The sequence below is a fragment of the Agaricus bisporus genome (assembly GCF_000300575.1).
Source record: "Agaricus bisporus var. bisporus H97 unplaced genomic scaffold AGABI2scaffold_2, whole genome shotgun sequence".
Taxonomy (NCBI): Eukaryota; Fungi; Basidiomycota; class Agaricomycetes; order Agaricales; family Agaricaceae; genus Agaricus; species Agaricus bisporus.
In genome coordinates this window covers 1,720,912-1,739,901 of record NW_006267355.1, presented here as the reverse complement: position 1 = coordinate 1,739,901, position 18,990 = coordinate 1,720,912, and the positions used below count along the sequence as shown (strand labels likewise).

General features: G+C 42.2%; 7 protein-coding genes across 7 annotated transcripts; 1 reads left to right on the top strand and 6 right to left on the bottom strand.

Moving 5' to 3' along the window:
- Positions 1–3,913: 3,913 nt before the first annotated feature.
- AGABI2DRAFT_115367 (hypothetical protein) lies at positions 3,914–4,630 on the top strand (the record flags this gene model as incomplete). The annotated part of the gene is made up of 2 exons (XM_006458290.1): positions 3,914–4,327; positions 4,388–4,630. The coding sequence occupies 2 exons, from the start codon at positions 3,914–3,916 to the stop codon at positions 4,628–4,630; spliced, it is 657 nt and encodes a 218-aa protein (XP_006458353.1).
- Positions 4,631–5,946: 1,316 nt separating this feature from the next.
- AGABI2DRAFT_115365 (hypothetical protein) lies at positions 5,947–6,291 on the bottom strand (the record flags this gene model as incomplete). The annotated part of the gene is made up of 1 exon (XM_006458289.1): positions 5,947–6,291. One exon carries the CDS (start codon positions 6,289–6,291, stop codon positions 5,947–5,949), a length of 345 nt encoding a protein of 114 aa, XP_006458352.1.
- Positions 6,292–6,808: 517 nt separating this feature from the next.
- AGABI2DRAFT_58703 (hypothetical protein) lies at positions 6,809–7,792 on the bottom strand (the record flags this gene model as incomplete). Its single annotated transcript, XM_006458288.1, has 1 exon — positions 6,809–7,792. A coding segment is annotated over one exon (984 nt), but the record flags the coding sequence as incomplete, so codon positions are not given.
- A 2,005-nt stretch (positions 7,793–9,797) lies between these two features.
- On the bottom strand, positions 9,798–10,073 carry AGABI2DRAFT_59965 (hypothetical protein; the record flags this gene model as incomplete). The annotated part of the gene is made up of 1 exon (XM_006458287.1): positions 9,798–10,073. A coding segment is annotated over one exon (276 nt), but the record flags the coding sequence as incomplete, so codon positions are not given.
- A 478-nt stretch (positions 10,074–10,551) lies between these two features.
- Positions 10,552–11,244, bottom strand: AGABI2DRAFT_141215 (hypothetical protein; the record flags this gene model as incomplete). Its single annotated transcript, XM_006458286.1, has 1 exon — positions 10,552–11,244. The coding sequence occupies one exon, from the start codon at positions 11,242–11,244 to the stop codon at positions 10,552–10,554; it is 693 nt and encodes a 230-aa protein (XP_006458349.1).
- A 3,863-nt stretch (positions 11,245–15,107) lies between these two features.
- On the bottom strand, positions 15,108–15,636 carry AGABI2DRAFT_45050 (hypothetical protein; the record flags this gene model as incomplete). Its single annotated transcript, XM_006457624.1, has 2 exons — positions 15,108–15,327; positions 15,383–15,636. Coding segments are annotated over 2 exons (474 nt in total), but the record flags the coding sequence as incomplete, so codon positions are not given.
- A 1,044-nt stretch (positions 15,637–16,680) lies between these two features.
- AGABI2DRAFT_115360 (hypothetical protein) lies at positions 16,681–17,223 on the bottom strand (the record flags this gene model as incomplete). The annotated part of the gene is made up of 1 exon (XM_006458285.1): positions 16,681–17,223. The coding sequence occupies one exon, from the start codon at positions 17,221–17,223 to the stop codon at positions 16,681–16,683; it is 543 nt and encodes a 180-aa protein (XP_006458348.1).
- Between the last annotated feature and the right edge of the window lie 1,767 nt (positions 17,224–18,990).

Sequence of the window (18,990 nt, the reverse complement as noted above, 5' to 3'; positions counted from 1 at the left end):
TCTTTTCTCAAGTAGGCTCAAGTCAGGGTCTAATCTTGAGAGCTACTTGGAGTCAGGTTTTCAAGTTCTTTCAAGTAGTTTCAAGTGGCGATATCAAGTAGAGTACTCAAGTATCTCAAGTTTGCCAGTCCACAATGACTCCCCCATCCTATGATGAAATCTTGATATCTCCATTATGGGTATGTTTTTGGACAAAAACATATATACACTGGGCCAGTTAGCAAATAATACCACAGTATTACTGAATTGTTATTGAATCATTATTCTGATTGAGCATTCAATAATCCCACAGTATTATTTGATTCTTATCAAGATTTTTTGGCAAATAAAGGGCATGACATTATTGTACCAATATTTAACTCTGATTGGCTTGTGTGCCAAACAAATAATGTCACAATGAATTATGAATAATCCCACAAAAGTTATCACAACATTATTGGGAACCGAGATCAAAAAATGAGTTGATAAAGCAAGGGAATTATTTAATCCTTATTTGGAAATCATCATAAACAAATCAAATATATCAGAGGAGCATATTAAAATAGCAAGCCTGCTAACGAGAGCCCATCTGCCATTTCCAATGTCAAAATGCAGCCACAGTGCCACAATCTTGCCCACATTCATATACAGTGCTGGAACATGGGCAAAGCGGAACATTTGTTTGGTGGTAAAGCTACAGCCAAATCAATGAACATGTTCAGCCTGAATTTGCCCAGCTCAAATTTATTGTCCAAACAACTCCATTCAGCTTCAACCCACTCAAGGCAACATCAAGATCAATCCAACATTGTGTTAAGACTATGACCGGAAAGGGATCACTAAGCCAGAAAGGATTTAGCGAGTAAATGGCTTTGGCCTTAGTGACACAGGAACGGTGTGCTATGCCTTCCAACTAAGTTGATAGCCGATTTAGAAATAGAGATGAGCGACTCGCAGAATGCAGAATCATTTGAGAGCGAGAGAGAAATCAAGCTAAGGATAGTGAGGAACAATCTAAGTTGATTTTCAGACTGAAGTACTGTACAGAATATCTACGGCTTAAATATACAAAGACTGAATAGAATACGGATACGGAAACATGAAAGACAATAGCACAATGATTGCGCTAAAGAGGCAGAAATGTAATAGACGGCGTAGCTATGAAATAACAACACCACTAACACACTAGCTGCTGCTTGTAATGTAAGTTTGTGGAGAGATAATGCAATGTAAAGGTTTTACGTGCGCAAGAAGGACGATCAACAAACAAGGGAAGGGGCTGAACTCTCTAGCTAGTAGTTGTGAAACCACCAGCTAACTTCTGGAACTCTAGCTACGTGCGTTTGCAGTGCTAAGTGCCAACCAATAGCATTCAGGAAAGAGCTGCAATGGCTAAACCCGCTGGTAAAGCTACTGACTCCGTCTCAGAAACCAAAGAAGCTACTGACTTATACCTCTCCTGGATATAAGCTGCAATGTCAACCCGGCTAGTCTCTTAAACTATCTTACTACTGGCAACTTAGTGAATTCGAAAAGCTAACACTTTGATTTGACTAACTGTTTAGCTGAGGTCAAGGCCCCTTAGAATGTTCTCAAGCTAGTTTATTCCGGCTACACTCCGTTAATTGTTACTTTAATTTCACAATCCTCAGAGCGAAGCGTCAGCAAGAGGTTCCTAGAAGGTTCCTTCATCAGGAAAAGGTAAAGTGACTTAAATTTGACTTATGCAAACTTATAAAAATCATAAGTCAGTATAAGTCATTTTTGCATAAGGCATGTCACCGTCTGAGGTTCTGACTTATGCAATACTTAAGTAAATCATAAGTACATAAGTCACAATATGGTCATAAGATTCAAGATTATCATAAGTCATGAGGATTTATCTTAAGTTGCATAAGTAAGTACTTAAGACAGTAAGAAGATGTAAGAGAGTATAAGCTCAATCATAAGGAACATCATAATGCATAAGGAACAAAGAATTATATTCATATAGTAAATACAATACATCATGTATAATACAGACTTCCTGAAGAGGAAATAGACCCTGAAAAAAGCGGACAAGAGGGATATGACAGCAGCCAGGGGGATAGAAATGGAAAATGGGGGGAAAATGATGAGAAATGTGATTCTAAAAGTAACAAATGAGTATGAGAAGATGAAGAGTCAAAAAGCACTCACCAAAGACTAGAGATTCCCCCAAAACTCATCCACATATCATCCTCACATCTCCTCTCAAAACCCTCCCAGAAATAGCCCTAAAAAGCGGCCTAAAAAGGCAAAAAAGCGTCCTAATTAAGCTGAGAATCAGCTGGGGGAGAGCTAGGAAGGTGATAAGGATGTTACTTACTAAGTTACAGGCCTGGAGGGCAAGAAAGGGGGAGGGAGAGGATGGGGAGGGGAGGAATGATGGTGGTGATGAGGAAGGATCAACGTCGTGCTCGAAACAGAAGTTCAACATGTCACATGACATCACATGACATCTGGACTTGGGATTTTCGAGTCAAAGTTCCTCAAATCATAGGTAGGAGATATTTTCGGGTCATTTCTGCATGGATTTTAATGATCTAAAAGTGTATTCCTATAGTTTCAAGGTCGGGGAGTCCGAATATGTTGTTTGATCTTTTGTTGGATGAAAGCCTATTGAGATATGGCACATTTAACATGTGATAAACACAAATTTGCGCTATAGCTCCTCCAGTATTGATCGGATAATAAATCTAAAACCAGATCCGAATTCCTGGACCTTGAATACATATATTTTCACTCTTAAAACATGAAAATCGGCACAGGAACCAGTATAAAACATGACATTCTTGTTATGTTTTTCTGTATCTCCATAACTGGTATGTTTTCCGACAAAAGCATACATATAAACTTGTGTTCTTTTAATATTCTAAGATTTGTCATGATTTTTCCAGAATTCTTCGGTTAGTAGAGCAGGCTCTACGACGAGTCTATCTGCAGTTGACAATGACCCTCCCACCCCATGATGGAATCTTGATATCTCCATAACGGGTATGTTTTCCGATAAAAACATACATATAAACTCTTGTTCTTTTAATACTCTAAGATTTGTCGTGATTTTTCCGGAATTTTATGAGTAGTAGAACAAGACATACAGCATAATGCCTTGTTATCTGACTTATGAGCTTATGTTTCACTTATGAGATACTGTTTGACTTGTCAGTAGCCTTATGAATTCATAATAAACTTATGAAATTTTGTCTGACTTGTGTTTGGTCTGACTTATGAAATGTCCTGTGCTTATGCTGTCTTTGTATCCAACTTATGAGTTTATGATAAACTTATGAACTAATGTGTGACTTATGTTTAAACTTCTTGTCTGGCTTATGAAAAATTATGAACTTATGCTATTTTGGAGACTTATGTGCCTTAAGTTGGTCTTTATAAGACAAGCATAAGGCAACTTTTTCATGAGTTTGCATAAGTTGTGTGGCTTTTTGCTGATGATGGAACACCAGTGCGACCTATGCAACAAGCACTTCAACTCCCAAGGATATGGTAGGCACCGCATTGCTTGCCTAAAAGCGAAGAAAAACAATGAAGCGGCCAATGCTCTCAAGGAAGCAGGTATGTCGAGCGGGCCTTAGTGTACCAACGCTTCTTGATTCATGAGTGTATGCAGGTAAATTACTTAACCAATGAAATCGATTTGAATTCTCAAGCCAAAGTAAGGATTTGGTGGAATCCTGACCAACAATAGAGGTAGAATTCCAATATTACCCTACAATCCCGTAGACTTTTTGAGAGGCGACCCATTGCTTCAGTAAGTCTATCCAGTTTTGTTCTGTCAGTCACAGCTCAAAAGAACTCTACACCTTCATTTCGTCATGCTTCATGCGCAAGAAACCCATACCCAACATACCATACAGATTTTGACGGCCACTTCGCGTCCGGACCTCCCGAAACCAAAATGTGCGCTACAACAGATCTTGATGTTCCAGGTGTGGTCATTCAAGAAGATCGACCACACTATCCTTCTGGCGAGGTAATGAATGAATATCCCGAAATTGATTCGATTTACACAGAATACCATCCCTCTTCTGGACGACCGCCAGAAATTAAGCCGTTACACAAACATAACTATAGGTGTTTTCCAAAGACGACACCTATGGACAATCCATGGACACCATTTCAAACACGCCTGGATTTCAAAGTGCTTGAGTTTGCTATGGAATTGGGGTTCAATGACAAGCAACTCAAGACATATATTAATCTTTTACATCAAGTTGTGGGTGCTGCCAGATCCAAGAAGGAGAAGTTTACAGTACAAGATTCAAAGGAAGCAAAACGGCTTTGGGATCTTGTGTCAAGTAGACGAGTTGCGGTGAGTCTTATCAAACCGGATATTTCACTTTTAATCTGCCATTCAACGTTCAACCTATAGTTTCAAAAGGTGACTATTCAACAGCAATACCAGAAGGAAGCGGAACCAAGGTCTTTCGAGTTTTGGTACCGTGAACCATGGGACTGGGCCCTCGAGGTCATAAAAGAGCCCCGCCTGAAGAATCACACCGTCTGGGATCCAGAAAGAAACTATAAGTGGGATGGAACTAATTGGGAACATTTTTACAATAAACCATGGTCTGGTAATGCTTGGTGGCGTGCCCAGGTACTGTTACGACCTTAAAGCGAATGCTCAGGTTGCAGCGAAGGCAAAGACTTGAGGGCGAGTAAGGGGAAAAGCAAGTTGGTAAAGTGTAGGGAAATACAGAGAGTATCTACACTTACTTATACTAAGACTATCTACCCGAGGTAACTAACTATAGAACGGGCTGAGTAACCATGACCGAGGTAGATGAGTAATACTGAGAAAGAAAGTACAAACTAGGAAGGAGGATGATCAATCATGAGAATAGAAGATTGATCATGAGAATGAAAAGATAAAACAGGTAACATGAAAGAGAAACAGTTCTCATACTGCGGAGATCATAACAATACCCTCCGATTAGGTTTCTTGTCCACATGAAACAATCAGGCGATTATTCCGAAGAGAGTTTTCTTGGTGTTGGCTATTATGAATTTACCGTTGTAGTCAATACCCAAGAAGTGAGGAGCGTTCAGAACACCTAGTTCAGTGTATCCTACTGAGTATCCTCTGTATTTTCCTTCTTGTTGATTGTTCTTGAACAATCTTTTGAGTATGTCGTTCCAGTAAGATAGGTTTTCTTCTCCTTTGTCAACGAAGGTAGTATAATTGGTTGGTGGAAGGAATTCGTCAGGAATGAGGTAAGGTGGAGCAGACTTCAAAAAATTGGTGAGGCGATGGACTTCTTCGTCAATGTCGTCGACGGGGGTGTTTGTATTGGGATGCTTCGGAGCATTGTTGATTTCTTTGTTGTTGGAACTCGGTGGTTGAGGATGAATAGGTAAGGGTTCAGGAGAGTTGTTGCGGGTAGGAGCCGGGTATGGAAGGGATAAGTATGCGTTAGTGATGGAGTGGGCTGCGTCGATCTCATTTTGATTTCCTACGTCTGGCAATTGTTTGAGTGCCTTGGCTAGAGTAACGCAGACTTTTTGGCAGCCAATCCCCAGATCCAGCAGCTCCGAGAAATTGTCAGGCAGAATCCCGCGCTCATCCAACCGCTCATTCAGCAGTTGGCAGCGCAGAATCCTCAAATGGCCCAGGCTCTTGCGGCCAATCCTGACATGCTCCTGCAGCTCTTGGGCGCTGGCGAGGGTGACGAAGAAGGAGGCCCTGAAGGTGAGGTCCCCCCGGGAGCCCAGGTGATTAGTGTGACTGTTGAAGAACGGGAAGCCATTGCTCGGGTAAGCCAGATTTAGATTTACTTTTTGTTCCACTTTTAACCCCAGTGGGAATAGTTGGAAGCACTAGGATTCCCTCGACATGCTGTACTCGAGGCATACTTTGCCTGCGATAAGAATGAAGAGCTAGCCGCCAACTACCTTTTCGAGGGGCATTTTGATGATTGAGCGTCTGGGTTCTTATCGTGGTTTTGGTTTTGGTTTTTGGGTTGAAGAATATTCAATGTCCCATTGGGTTCCGGCTTGGAGAGTCTCCATGATGACGGTCATATATCCCATAGCTTCGGCAGAATTTCCGATCAGGTTTTGGATGTATGGGTTGACTTTGATAGCAGTAGATGTAGCGCTAATAACAGTGGAGGAAATATGTTTGGCGAATTGGCAGATGTTTGCTAGGGATTGGATGGACATGAGCAGGGCTCGACGTCTATTTTCGATCGATGATATGGATTCGCAGTAACCAGTGTGGAAATCGGTGTCGAGGAAGTTGGTGGAGATAGGGATAGGGGTGTTGATGTTAGACATGGTGAACGTTTGTTGTGAGTTTCGAGGATAAAGAGGCAAAAGGATGATGATCAGAATGAGAACGGGAGTTGGGTTTTTTATACATAAATTATCCCCTCTCTTGGGATCTAGATTCCAGATATGATCTTGTTACTCCCATCCATCATTGTTTGTAGTCCATGTTGTAGACCCAGGTGACAATGCTTCCTTCGCTTCTCTATTGTTCGCTTTCGCCATCCTCAACAGATTTTCTACCAGCTTCATTAACCTCTTCTCCTTCTCGAGTTGTTCCTCTAATTGACTCTTTTCTTCATCTGATATTTCGATATGTGCTGGAGGATTTATGAAAAGAGGAAGTTGTACGTTGGACTGGAATTGTAGGAGGTCGGTGATATCAGTGTGAATGGTCAGGAGTCGTTGGAGACAATCTCTGAAATCGGCGGTGCGGGTGATTGTGGTTTGTTGGTTGCTCATGATCTTCTTCAGATGCCAATAGACGATGCTATACCGGTTGTGAGTTTCAGATGTCTTTTTATAGAGAAGGATTCCTTTCATGATACTCTTTTAGGATGTCTGCGGAGTTCATTAGGGCCGAGCATGGTAACCATGTGTCGTCTTCGTTTTCATAACCTTTCCAGTGAACTAAAAATTGTATTCCTCGGCCTTTTTGTCGGTGTCCTCGGATTTCTTCAACTTCATATTCTTCTTCTTCATTGATGATGTCAGGTGGAGGTGGAGTGGGTTTCTTCTGACTGTCAAACTCCGGGTTTCGGACTTTCGTTAGGAGCGATGTGTGGAAGACGTCGTGTATCGCCCAGGTATCAGGTAACTTCAGTTTGTAAGATCGATCGCCGATTTGTTTCAGGATCTCGAAAGGTCCATATCGTTTGTGGTCTAGTTTCCGAGTCGGACGATTGGAATGAATGTTCGTCGTTTCTAACCAAACTTTATCTCCTTCGGTAAAGGGTTCTTTGTGGTGTTTGTTGTTTCCTCTTTCTCTCATCATATCGTTGTTTGATTCCATCGCAGCTTTAGCTTCTTCTCGTACGTTCTCTAATTCTTCGATCAAGGAGGTGGCGGTGGGGTTCATCGTTTCGACCGTGATATTGCCTTTCCATGGGTGAAGTCCGTAATTCAGGAAGAATAGGGTTTGTCCGGTGGCAGTGTGGGTTTTGTCATTGTAATGGAATTCCGCCATGGGAAGCCATCTCGTCCAATCGTCTTGTCGATAATTGATGAATGCTCGAAGGTAGGTTTCAATTTCCTGATTCATCCGTTCTGTTTGACCGTCTGTCTGTGGGTGATAGGCCGTAGAAAGGTTCCGTTCAATGCCTAGAGCTTTGCATAGGGATTCCATAAATTTTGATGCAAACTGTGGTCCTCTGTCACTAATAATCCGTTTCGGAATTCCATGATGTCGCCAGACTTCTTCCTTATAGATTTCCGCAAGATCCATGGACGTGAGCGACGTGGTAGTGGGAACGAGGTGGATCATTTTGGAGAATCTGTCAACGATAACAATAATAGCATCCTTCTCCTTTGACTTCGGTAGTGGTCCGATCATGTCTATAGATATTTCTTCCCAAGGTTTGTCGGGGATGGATAATGGATTAAGCGGGATGTGATCGGGTCGTCGAATGGTTTTGTTCTTCTGGCACATGTCGCACCCTCTGACATATCTTCTGATATCCGTTTTGATCGTGGGCCACCAAAAGGTCCGTTTAACTGATTCTAGCATTCGGTACGTTCCAGGATGTCCGGCGTCGGGGGAATTATGATGATCGTGAAGAATGAAATCTCTGATCTCCTGATTATCCGGAACATAGATCCTTCCTTGTCAGTAAATGATTCCATTGTTCTCCCATACTTTTCCTGGCTGCTTCTTCATCTCTTCTATTACTCTGGTTTCTCGTCTTTCACATTTCCTAATCTTCTCAAGCAGGGTTTCATCAGCTATGATTTCGAATCTTCGATTGTGGAGTAAGGTGACATCATAGATGGGAATGGATTCTTCAAGTCTTCGGATGAACATTTTCTCCTTGAATATTTCTACTCCTCGGTTGTCGTTAGATGTGTCAGGTTTGATCAGTCTTGACAGGATGTCTGCTTTGGTGTTCGTCTTCCCAGGGATGTGTCGTAGAAGGAAATCGTATTCCTGTAGCATGAGGTACCATCTCGCTTGTCGAGCGTTGAGCTTTTGAGGTTCTCGTGATCTGTCCATATCTCGAATTGCTCCTTTGTGTCCAATAGGTAGTGTCGCCATAGTTTCAAAGCTTTTATGATAGCTAGTAGTTCCTTGTCATAAATCTCGTAGTTTCGTTCGGCTTCAGATAATGTTTTCGACATGAAGGCGACTGGGTGCCATTTGTCCTCCTGTTCCTGTGATAGTACTGCTCCTGTTCCATAGTTTGATGTGTCTACTTCGACTCTGAATTGTCCTTTGTCCTTGGGTAATGCTAGGACCGGTTTGCTGGCGATAGCTTGCTTGATTTGTTCGAAAGCTTGTTGTTGTTCATCGTTCCAATACCATTTCTCCCCCTTCTTAGACTTCAGCTCATTTAGTGGTTGTGCGATGGTGCTGAAATTTTTTATAAATCGTCGATAGAAGTTGGCAAAACCTAGAAAGCTTTCGACTTGTTTGACCGTGGTAGGGACCGCCCAATCTCGTATTGCCTTGACCTTTTCTTCTTCCATTGTTGCCTTTCCATTCCCAATAACCGTTCCTAACACCGTTGTTGATGAGACATTGAACTTGCATTTCGTCCGTTTGAATGATAAATTGTGTTTCTCCGCGATTTTGAGAAAACGTAAAGTTCGTGCTTCCAATTCTTCATCGTCCTTTGCTGGAATGATGAAGTCGTCCATGTAGTTGGCTAAAGATCCGTCTTGTATCATTTCTCGAAAGATTGTCGCCATCATACGTGAGAAGGTGGCAGGGGAATTACTCATTCCAAAGAACATGACCGTTGGTTCAAATAGTCCACGATTCGTCAAGAATGCTGCTTTCCATTCATCTCCTTCCCGTATCCGAACGTTGTTGTATCCCCAGATGATGTCCAATTTGTTAAAAACCTTGGCGTCTTTGAGTTGATCTAATACTTCACTGATGAGGGGTAGTGGCGTCTTGTCCTTGATCGTGATTTCGTTCAGTTTCCTATAATCCTGACATAACCGTAGTGAACCGTCTTTCTTGGGAACGAAAAAACATGGTGCTGCATAGGGTGATTTCGATGGTCGGATTCAATTGGTAGCCAGATTTTCATCCAAGAATTTGTTCAGCTCTTCTCTCTCCAGTGGTGTCATGCTATAAACCTTTGATGATATCTCCATTGGTGCGTTTTCTGTGAAGTTCTGTTGAAAAGATGGGCGAAGGGTTTCATGTATGCTGGTAAGTCCTCAGGGTTCGTTGGATCCGGTTCTTTTTCCTCAGTGTCTTCGTTTGACTGTAATCGTCGTATACGTGGTTCGAAAGAGATGTCGGTATGGGGAAAAGAACATGATGTGGGGCACCGGTTGAATTTGATCATTCCTTGTTTCCAATTGATCTCGGGGTTGTGGTTCGTTAACCAATCATGACCTAGAAAGAGGTCGGATGACTGTAATGGAGTGACGACCGCGTCCAGTTGCTCGTTATGACCATTGATGTTTAGATTTATCTTCGCGAATTTGGTGATATCCTTCTTTCCTGCTATCGTTCCATCTGAATTCCTGCATGTGATTGGCCGTTCCAATTTCTTCGTCGGGATCTTCTTCTTCTTTACTAATCCTTCATCGATACATGTGTGTGTGCATCCCGAGTCGACCTTTTGAGGGACAATGTATCGATTGTTCATTTGTCTAGGTACATTGGTTCGCGAGGTCATGCCTACTCGGAACCATCGGAAAAACCCTGTTCCTTCTTGGAGTCATCTTCATCGTCAGAATCCTCGTTCATCGCTCTAATCCTTCCACTCCTGTTGCTTCGGCAATTCTTCGCAATGTGTCCCAATTTCCCACAACTGAAACACTTGAAGCTCTTCTTCTCTCCAAAATTCTTCCTCTTCTCTTCGCAGTCCTTCCCAATGTGTCCGAACTTTCCGCATTTGTGACATTTGGGTTTCCCATCCTTGTCCCATTCGAATTTCTTCCATCCTATCTCCATTGGTTGTCCACTTCCTCCATAAGTGATTCCAGTTTCGGTCTTCTGATCAATCCTTTTCATCGTCTCTAGTCCTGACCCAACTTGTAGAATTGCGTTATTCCAGTCTTGTCTCGACTCCGGAATGTCTTTCCTTGGATATCCTAAGATCGTTTTGATAATGTCGTGACGGTGTGTCGTTTAAGGAGGAATATGGCGTGTTGGTCGTTGATTTTGGCTTTGTACATGAGAGCTGTAAACTCGACTAGGAAGTCCATGGTGTTCTTGTTTCCTTGTTTGAGGGATTCAATCCTTTCCTCTGCTATATCCTTCTCGTTTCCCTTTCCAAATGACGTCTTGAGTTCTTCTTCAAAAGTGTCCCATGTGTATGTGAAGTTGGTGGCGATTTTCTCTGTCCATATGTTGGCAAAACAGCTGGGGACTGGTCCTTTCAATCGTACGATGGTAGCGATAATCTTCTGGTCGGTGTCTGTGACCTTGTTGTATTTGAGGAAAAGTGTCATGCTCCTCCACCATTCTGAAAACTGCTCTCTATTTCCCCCAAAATCCTTCGGGTTCGGGATAAGCGACTTGAGTACATCTGTCTGTGCACTAGCGGTTACGGCGGCGTCGTTGCTCATGTTGTCGTTGTCTCGGGTGTTCTGATCGTCTGTGTCGATGGTGTTCTCGTTCTCTGTCTCTGTGTTGACGGGGTTCCTAGTGTCTCTGTAACTCCTAAAGTCAACTGGTTGTCGTTTCTTCTGGTTCTTCCTGTTCTGGTTTCTCCTAGTAGATCTGGCTACTCGTTCGTAGTGTTCTTCGTCTAGACTGTCGTAGTCGTTTCTCTCTGTGCTCATACACTACTTCTCTGGTGCCCGTGTGGCTAAAATTCGTCTGATGCCCGTATGGCTAAAAAATTTCGGTTCTACAGCAAGCGTAAGCTGCACAGTACCCTTCCAAGGTACTTACTAGTTGCAAGGTGAGCTAAGGACGCTTTACCAAATGTTACGACCTTAAAGTAAATGCTCAGGTTGCAGCGAAGGCAAAGACTTGAGGGCGAGTAAGGGGAAAAGCAAGTTGGTAAAGCGTAGGGAAATACAGAGAGTATCTACGCTTACTTATACTAAGACTATCTACCCGAGGTAACTAACTATAGAACGGGCTGAGTAACCATGACCGAGGTAGATGAGTAATACTGAGAAAGAAAGTACAAACTAGGAAGGAGGATGATCAATCATGAGAATAGAAGATTGATCATGAGAATGAAAAGATAAAACAGGTAACGTGAAAGAGAAACAGTTCTCATACTGCGGAGATCATAACAGGTACGTCTCCAACTTCTTCACAGTCCAATTCTATTGATAATATACAACAAGACTGCGCTAATTGATAGCGGAGCACCAGTGAAGTCAAAGCTCGTGCCTTTTATCTTATATGCCAACAAAAGCAAGCTATCGTCTTTCGGAATATCCCATCATCACTCACCTTGCTAGCCTTCCTGCCTCAATTCAGAACTCCGAAGGTGTCAGTGGAGGATGTGTGGTTGGTTGGCTTCCAATTTTATGTTCTACCTTCATTCTTATATCATCACCAATCCATCAGCGGCATATTAAGCAGCTCTGAGATGTTTAACAGGTCAAAGAATCAATGTCAGAAACAGGGAAGCCCGCTTTTATCCAATTCAAGCATGCAGTATACCATTCATCGTTCAAGAAATTCCTTGAAAGAATTGCGGTGCTATCAAAGGTTGGTTCAAATACCAAGTGTGCTGATGGGGTGTTCCGGCTTCTATGGCCATTTATTCTGATTTTGGCAGCTGATTATGAGGAATTGTACGTTTTTTCTCAAATTCTTTTCTTTTTGAACTACTGAATAAATAACTTTGTCATAATACATGTCGACGCTCTGATTATGGGTCATAATATTTTATGGTATTTGCTGCGAAATTTATCTATATTGATTATATTGACTTATGATATCTACCGTGCCATATTTCAAAATATTAGCTCAGTAATGACCCTTATTTGTGGGCATCAGGGGCTATTTCCATGTCCTGTATGCTTTGTGCCCAAGAAGAATCAATGGGATTTGTCTGCAGACTTCGAGCTACGCACACAAGAAGACTCGAAAACTTTTTTTTTGGAAGGAATAGGTTTACCAACAAAGGAACAGCGAGAACGACATTTTAAATCAAAGTCTCTTCGCCCTGTTGAGGTACGTACGTTACAATGTCAATTTAGACTTATCAATGGTATGATGGTGTCTGAATGATTTATAATAGAATGCCTTCTGGTCTATCGATTTTACAGACTTACACTTTGCAGTCTCTTATGATTGCCTTCATTCGGACAATAATGGACTATGGGAAGATCACCTATTCCCAATTTTCAAGAATCTTTCCAAAGAACTGGGACGCGCTGCAACGTCTGCAATTGATGCTAAGTGAATATTAAGACTACTTTTGCGTCTTTCAATTTTTTGACCTCAGATTCTTAATCAGCTTCGATTTGGTGCCACGATGGTCCAATTTGAACCATTTCCAGTCAGTGATGAACATAACTTTCAACGATGGATCTAAAAACAAGGATATATCAAAGGTAATGAAATATACTGACATTTCCCATCAATATCTCATCCCGATTATTTTCAAGATATTTCTATATGTCTCTCAAGCAATTTTTACCACTAATAGGAATTCGGAAGGGTACTACCTTCTCCGCTGCCTCCGACATTATTTAAATGTCAGGATATATGCTGATTTTGATTTACATACGGAGTCGACACTGGTCTCTACTCGGGATGAACTTGAAGAAAGATTTTATTCCTCTTTCAAGGTAAACAAATTTCTTCGGGAATACAATAACATTTTGAACAGATGACTTAACGTCTCATCCACTAGGAATACTTAGATCATATCAGGATTCTTGAAGCTTTAATAAACGGGGTCGCTGACGAGCAAACTGATCAAAAATCGTGGAATTTTCCGAAGATACATCTCCGAAAGCATCTTATCCATGACATTCATGCTAAAGGAGTTACAAAGAACTACAGCACAAAACTGAATGAAAAGATGCATGGCCCAATTCACAAGATATCATCACTGAACCAACTTTAAAGACGTGCCCAATCAGGTAAGATATCAATTCATTAACTGATTTAGTTTGGCGAGTTCATGACTCATTTTCGTGAATGTCACCAGATCCTTAAAGCTGTTCACCGTATTTCTGTTGCCAGATTCATATGCAGCGAGATAGACCTCCTTGACAACTCTTCCAAAGCCGATAGTCATATCCGAGACTCTGCCAGTAATAGTTCAGAATCAGAATTGGGTGTGTACAAGTGCTACTGCTTCTGATTTGATGGATTAATTTTGTCTTAGACGCAGATGATCTCGCATCTGAACAGAGCTCAGTGATATATCAGCTCAACCACCAGGACTATACAGACTACCGTAAACTTAGAGCACCCCAACCTATGTGTTCATTCAAACATTTTGAAGTTTTGCATAAAGATAACCCAGCCTTTTCATCCTTCCGAACACATTTAGTGAGCTACTTGAGGAGCAATCTCTTGATACTTGGCATTGCACTACCCTCCGGAACTCAAAGGCTATCTTTAGAAGGACCAGACAAGGTATGATTGTCCCACTCTTGTGAGAAGCATACTCACACTGGCATGTAATTTAAAAAATAGCTGATCGAATGGCATTCACTTGAAGTTCAATACACATGCTCCGCAGCTTGGGATCTCAAGACGGGCGGACATTCTCAGGTGTAGTTCCAGGTTCCATCGGCGCCCATGATACGACTGTGCAATCATCCAAAAGAGTGCAACTGAATTCTTTTTTGGCCGACTCCTTGCTTTATTTACATTGACTGTACACGGCCACGGTCTTTCCCTGGCCTTTGTTCAACCATTCGAGCCGATATACAAGCATCAAAATCGGAAAGTTAGCGATGTTGAACTGGAGTTGCTTTGGCTCCGAGAAATGCCCGCAGCCAACACCATTTTTGTATCTACTTATTCCATTATTCAAGGGGTGGTTTTGATTCCGTCGGGAGAGGAATCTGCACATTGCTCTTCTGACCACTTTCTCTTTGATATGCTTGACTCCAACATGTTCCTACGCAGCCGAGAGATCTTGAAAAAGTGCGCTTATGATTAATTTGATTATTATGATATTACTGATTAATCTCCCCCGATCATGGTTCATCAGTCTATCTGCCACAAATGACTGAGCAAGATTTCCGTTACTAAATGTAGGGCTAAGGCCATAACAACTCGTATGGCAGGATGAGCAGTTAAATACGTAGGGCTTCATACCATCTGTACTGCACACAACACAATCAATATTACACCGTAGCGGCGCCCGAAGCGCCAATCCCTGGCTCTGATAGGGGTCTATAGGCATCGGCAGTATATTTGTGTATATTGGCACCAGCATGTGGTGTATTTAAAAAAAATCATTATGTAGATAGCCTATAATACTCAACAAATGACTTGTGCCATTTCGCAACTAAGCAGCTGCTTGGAGGGCTGCAACAAACTGGTCAAGTTCATTTGAGCCAGGCTCACCATCGGATGGATGGTCGCAGCAAGCACTCTCTTTCATTTCGTCTAACTCGGTTTCACTAACTTTCCCTGCACACCATTTCTTCACAGCTTTAACGATGCGAGTTCCCGTCACGATACAAAGTCCACGCTGGTAATAATCCTTGTCAGGACTGTGGACATCTGGATTGAGGTGGAAGAGACTGGTACCATGCCAGTCTTTTGGGCGCCACGCAATCAAGGTGCCAGGAGCAGATTGGATCCGGATGCCATATGCAGATATGTAGAAGTGGCCACCTGCACTGAGGGTTGAGATGGCCGGATCAAAGGAGCGCAAAGTCGTGAGTGATACTGCCCATGTATGGGGCTGGCTTTCAAAGTGTATATACCTTCCCAAGCTGTCGAATTCTCAGTTGTATTTGTAATGTTAGATGTGCTACTCACCGGCAATAGTTTTCGGTCATTACACCACAGGGTGGTGCAAGCTCAGCACCCACAAATTTGAAGTTGAAGTCACCAGTATCAATGTGATACAAACCCTTCCCAGGTGTGTTAGCGGCCATCGTGCCATTACCATCCATGTGCAGGTTGGGACCAAGGCTTTGGATAAAGTAATTGAAGTCCTCAATGATAGCGGGTGGAAGCAGAGAGCGGGCCAAGCTCCACAAAATTGCAAAAGAAGAACTCGCATCATAGTTCACCTTTTCATGCAATGCTGCATTATTCTTTTGCCGCTTGATGTTGCGCACCCACCCCAGTTTAGGCTTCATCAGCAAAAAGTCACACAACCTATGCAAACTCATGAAAAAGTTGCCTTATGCTTGTCTTATAAAGACCAACTTAAGGCACATAAGTCTCCAAAATAGCATAAGTTCATAATTTTTCATAAGCCAGACAAGAAGTTTAAACATAAGTCACACATTAGTTCATAAGTTTATCATAAACTCATAAGTTGGATACAAAGACAGCATAAGCACAGGACATTTCATAAGTCAGACCAAACACAAGTCAGACAAAATTTCATAAGTTTATTATGAATTCATAAGGCTACTGACAAGTCAAACAGTATCTCATAAGTGAAACATAAGCTCATAAGTCAGATAACAAGGCATTATGCTGTATGTCTTGTTCTACTACTCATAAAATTCCGGAAAAATCACGACAAATCTTAGAGTATTAAAAGAACAAGAGTTTATATGTATGTTTTTATTGGAAAACATACCCGTTATGGAGATATCAAGATTCCATCATGGGGTGGAAGGTGTTACGACCTTAAAGCGAATGCTCAGGTTGCAGCGAAGGCAAAGACTTGAGGGCGAGTAAGGGGAAAAGCAAGTTGGTAAAGCGTAGGGAAATACAGAGAGTATCTACGCTTACTTATACTAAGACTATCTACCCGAGGTAACTAACTATAGAACGGGCTGAGTAACCATGACCGAGGTAGATGAGTAATCAGTGAGAAGGAAAGTACAAACTAGGAAGGAGGATGATCAATCATGAGAATAGAAGATTGATCATGAGAAGGAAAAGATATAACAGGTAACATGAAAGATCAATCAAGGGAACAATAAGAATGATCATGAGAAGGGAAAGACAAACAAGGTAACGTCAAAGAGAAAGTGACATGGGAATGAATGATGGGAGAAGCGTAGGTGGAGAAGAGTGTATCCAGGGATATGGAAATGAGTAAGCATGATGACGTCCCTCCTATAGGTTGGTAAATTCATAACATTACCCCCTGTTCAGATTTCGTGTCCACACGAAATAAGATAGACTTGACGAGGATAAGAACGGTCAATCATTTCATCGTCAACGATTCGAGTACAGTGAACTCCACAAGTTCGTTCGACAACTCCGTAGCCCATTTTTCCAAGATAAAGTTTGGAAAGAGTTTTGACGTGTGGAAATTCCCATTTGTGTGCAATTGATAAGATGTCGACCCAGTCGAGGTTGGAAAAGAAAGAGTAATTGCCATATCGCGTATTATAGAATACACGGAGGAATTTTCGAAAATCATGAGAGTCTACATCTTGGATGATGTAGGGATCGTTTGCTGTATAGTGTTTGGATAAAGGATGGTGAGGTTCGTTGTGGCCGGTGAGTTTTTGTTGCCAATAGATAGATTCGCGAGTGAAGAAGTAGGAATGGACGTGGAATTTGGCTCCGTCGTCGGTCATGAATACAATGTCGGCTCCACGGATAAAGATGTCTTTTGAAACTGGTGTAAAAGATTCGGTAATGGCTTGCATATTGTGGTCGATGAGGGGATGAAAGAGTTGGAGCATTATTGGTTGATTTTATAACTGTCCATTCGGAAGTTTTGCTCTATATTCGGAGAGTGCTTCTTCTGCATTTTCTAGGGATGAGCGTGGTATCCAAGAGTCGTCTTCGTTTCCATATCCTTTCCAGTGAACTAAAAATTGTATTCCTCAGCCTTTTCGTCTGTGTCCTCGGATTTCTTCGATTTCATATTCTTCTTCTTCATTGATAATGTCAGGTGGAGGTGGAGTGGGTTTCTTCTGACTGTCAAACTCCGGGTTTCGGACTTTCGTTAGGAGCGATGTGTGGAATACGTCGTGTATTGCCCAAGTATCAGGTAACTTCAGTTTGTAAGATCGATCGCCGATTTGTTTCAAGATCTCGAAAGGTCCATATCGTTTGTGGTCTAGTTTCCGAGTCGGACGATTGGAATGAATGTTCGTCGTTTCTAACCAAACTTTATCTCCTTCGGCAAAGGGTTCCTTGTGGTGTTTGTTGTTTCCTCTTTCTCTCATCATCTCGTTGTTTGCTTCCATCGCAGCTTTAGCTTCTTCTCGTACGTTCTCTAATTCTTCGATCAAGGAGGTGGCGGTAGGATTCGTCGTTTCAACCGTGATATTACCTTTCCATGGATGAAGTCCGTAATTCAGGAAGAATGGGGTTTGTCCGGTCGCAGCGTGGGTTTTGTCGTTGTAATGGAATTCTGCCATGGGAAGCCATCTTGTCCAGTCGTCTTGTCGATAATTGATGAATGCTCGAAGGTAGGTTTCAATTTCCTGGTTCATCCGCTCTGTCTGACCGTCCGTCTGTGGGTGATAGGCTGTAGAAAGGTTCCGTTCAATGCCTAGAGCTTTGCATAGGGATTCCATAAATTTTGATGCAAACTGTGGTCCTCTGTCACTAATAATCCGTTTCGGAATTCCATGATGTCGCCAGACTTCTTCCTTATAGATTTCCGCAAGATCCATGGACGTGAGCGACGTGGTAGTGGGAACGAGGTGGATCATTTTGGAGAATCTGTCAACGATAACAATAATAGCATCCTTCTCCTTTGACTTCGGTAGTGGTCCGATCATGTCTATAGATATTTCTTCCCAAGGTTTGTCGGGGATGGATAATGGATTAAGCGGGATGTGATCGGGTCGTCGAATGGTTTTGTTCTTCTGGCACATGTCGCACCCTCTGACATATCTTCTGATATCCGTTTTGATCGTGGGCCACCAAAAGGTCCGTTTAACTGATTCTAGCATTCGGTACGTTCCAGGATGTCCGGCGTCGGGGGAATTATGATGATCGTGAAGAATGAAATCTCTGATCTCCTGATTATCCGGAACATAGATCCTTCCTTGTCAGTAAATGATTCCATTGTTCTCCCATACTTTTCCTGGCTGCTTCTTCATCTCTTCTATTACTCTGGTTTCTCGTCTTTCACATTTCCTAATCTTCTCAAGCAGGGTTTCATCAGCTATGATTTCGAATCTTCGATTGTGGAGTAAGGTGACATCATAGATGGGAATGGATTCTTCAAGTCTTCGGATGAACATTTTCTCCTTGAATATTTCTACTCCTCGGTTGTCGTTAGATGTGTCAGGTTTGATCAGTCTTGACAGGATGTCTGCTTTGGTGTTCGTCTTCCCAGGGATGTGTCGTAGAAGGAAATCGTATTCCTGTAGCATGAGGTACCATCTCGCTTGTCGAGCGTTGAGCTTTTGAGGTTCTCGTGATCTGTCCATATCTCGAATTGCTCCTTTGCGTCCAATAGGTAGTGTCGCCATAGTTTCAAAGCTTTTATG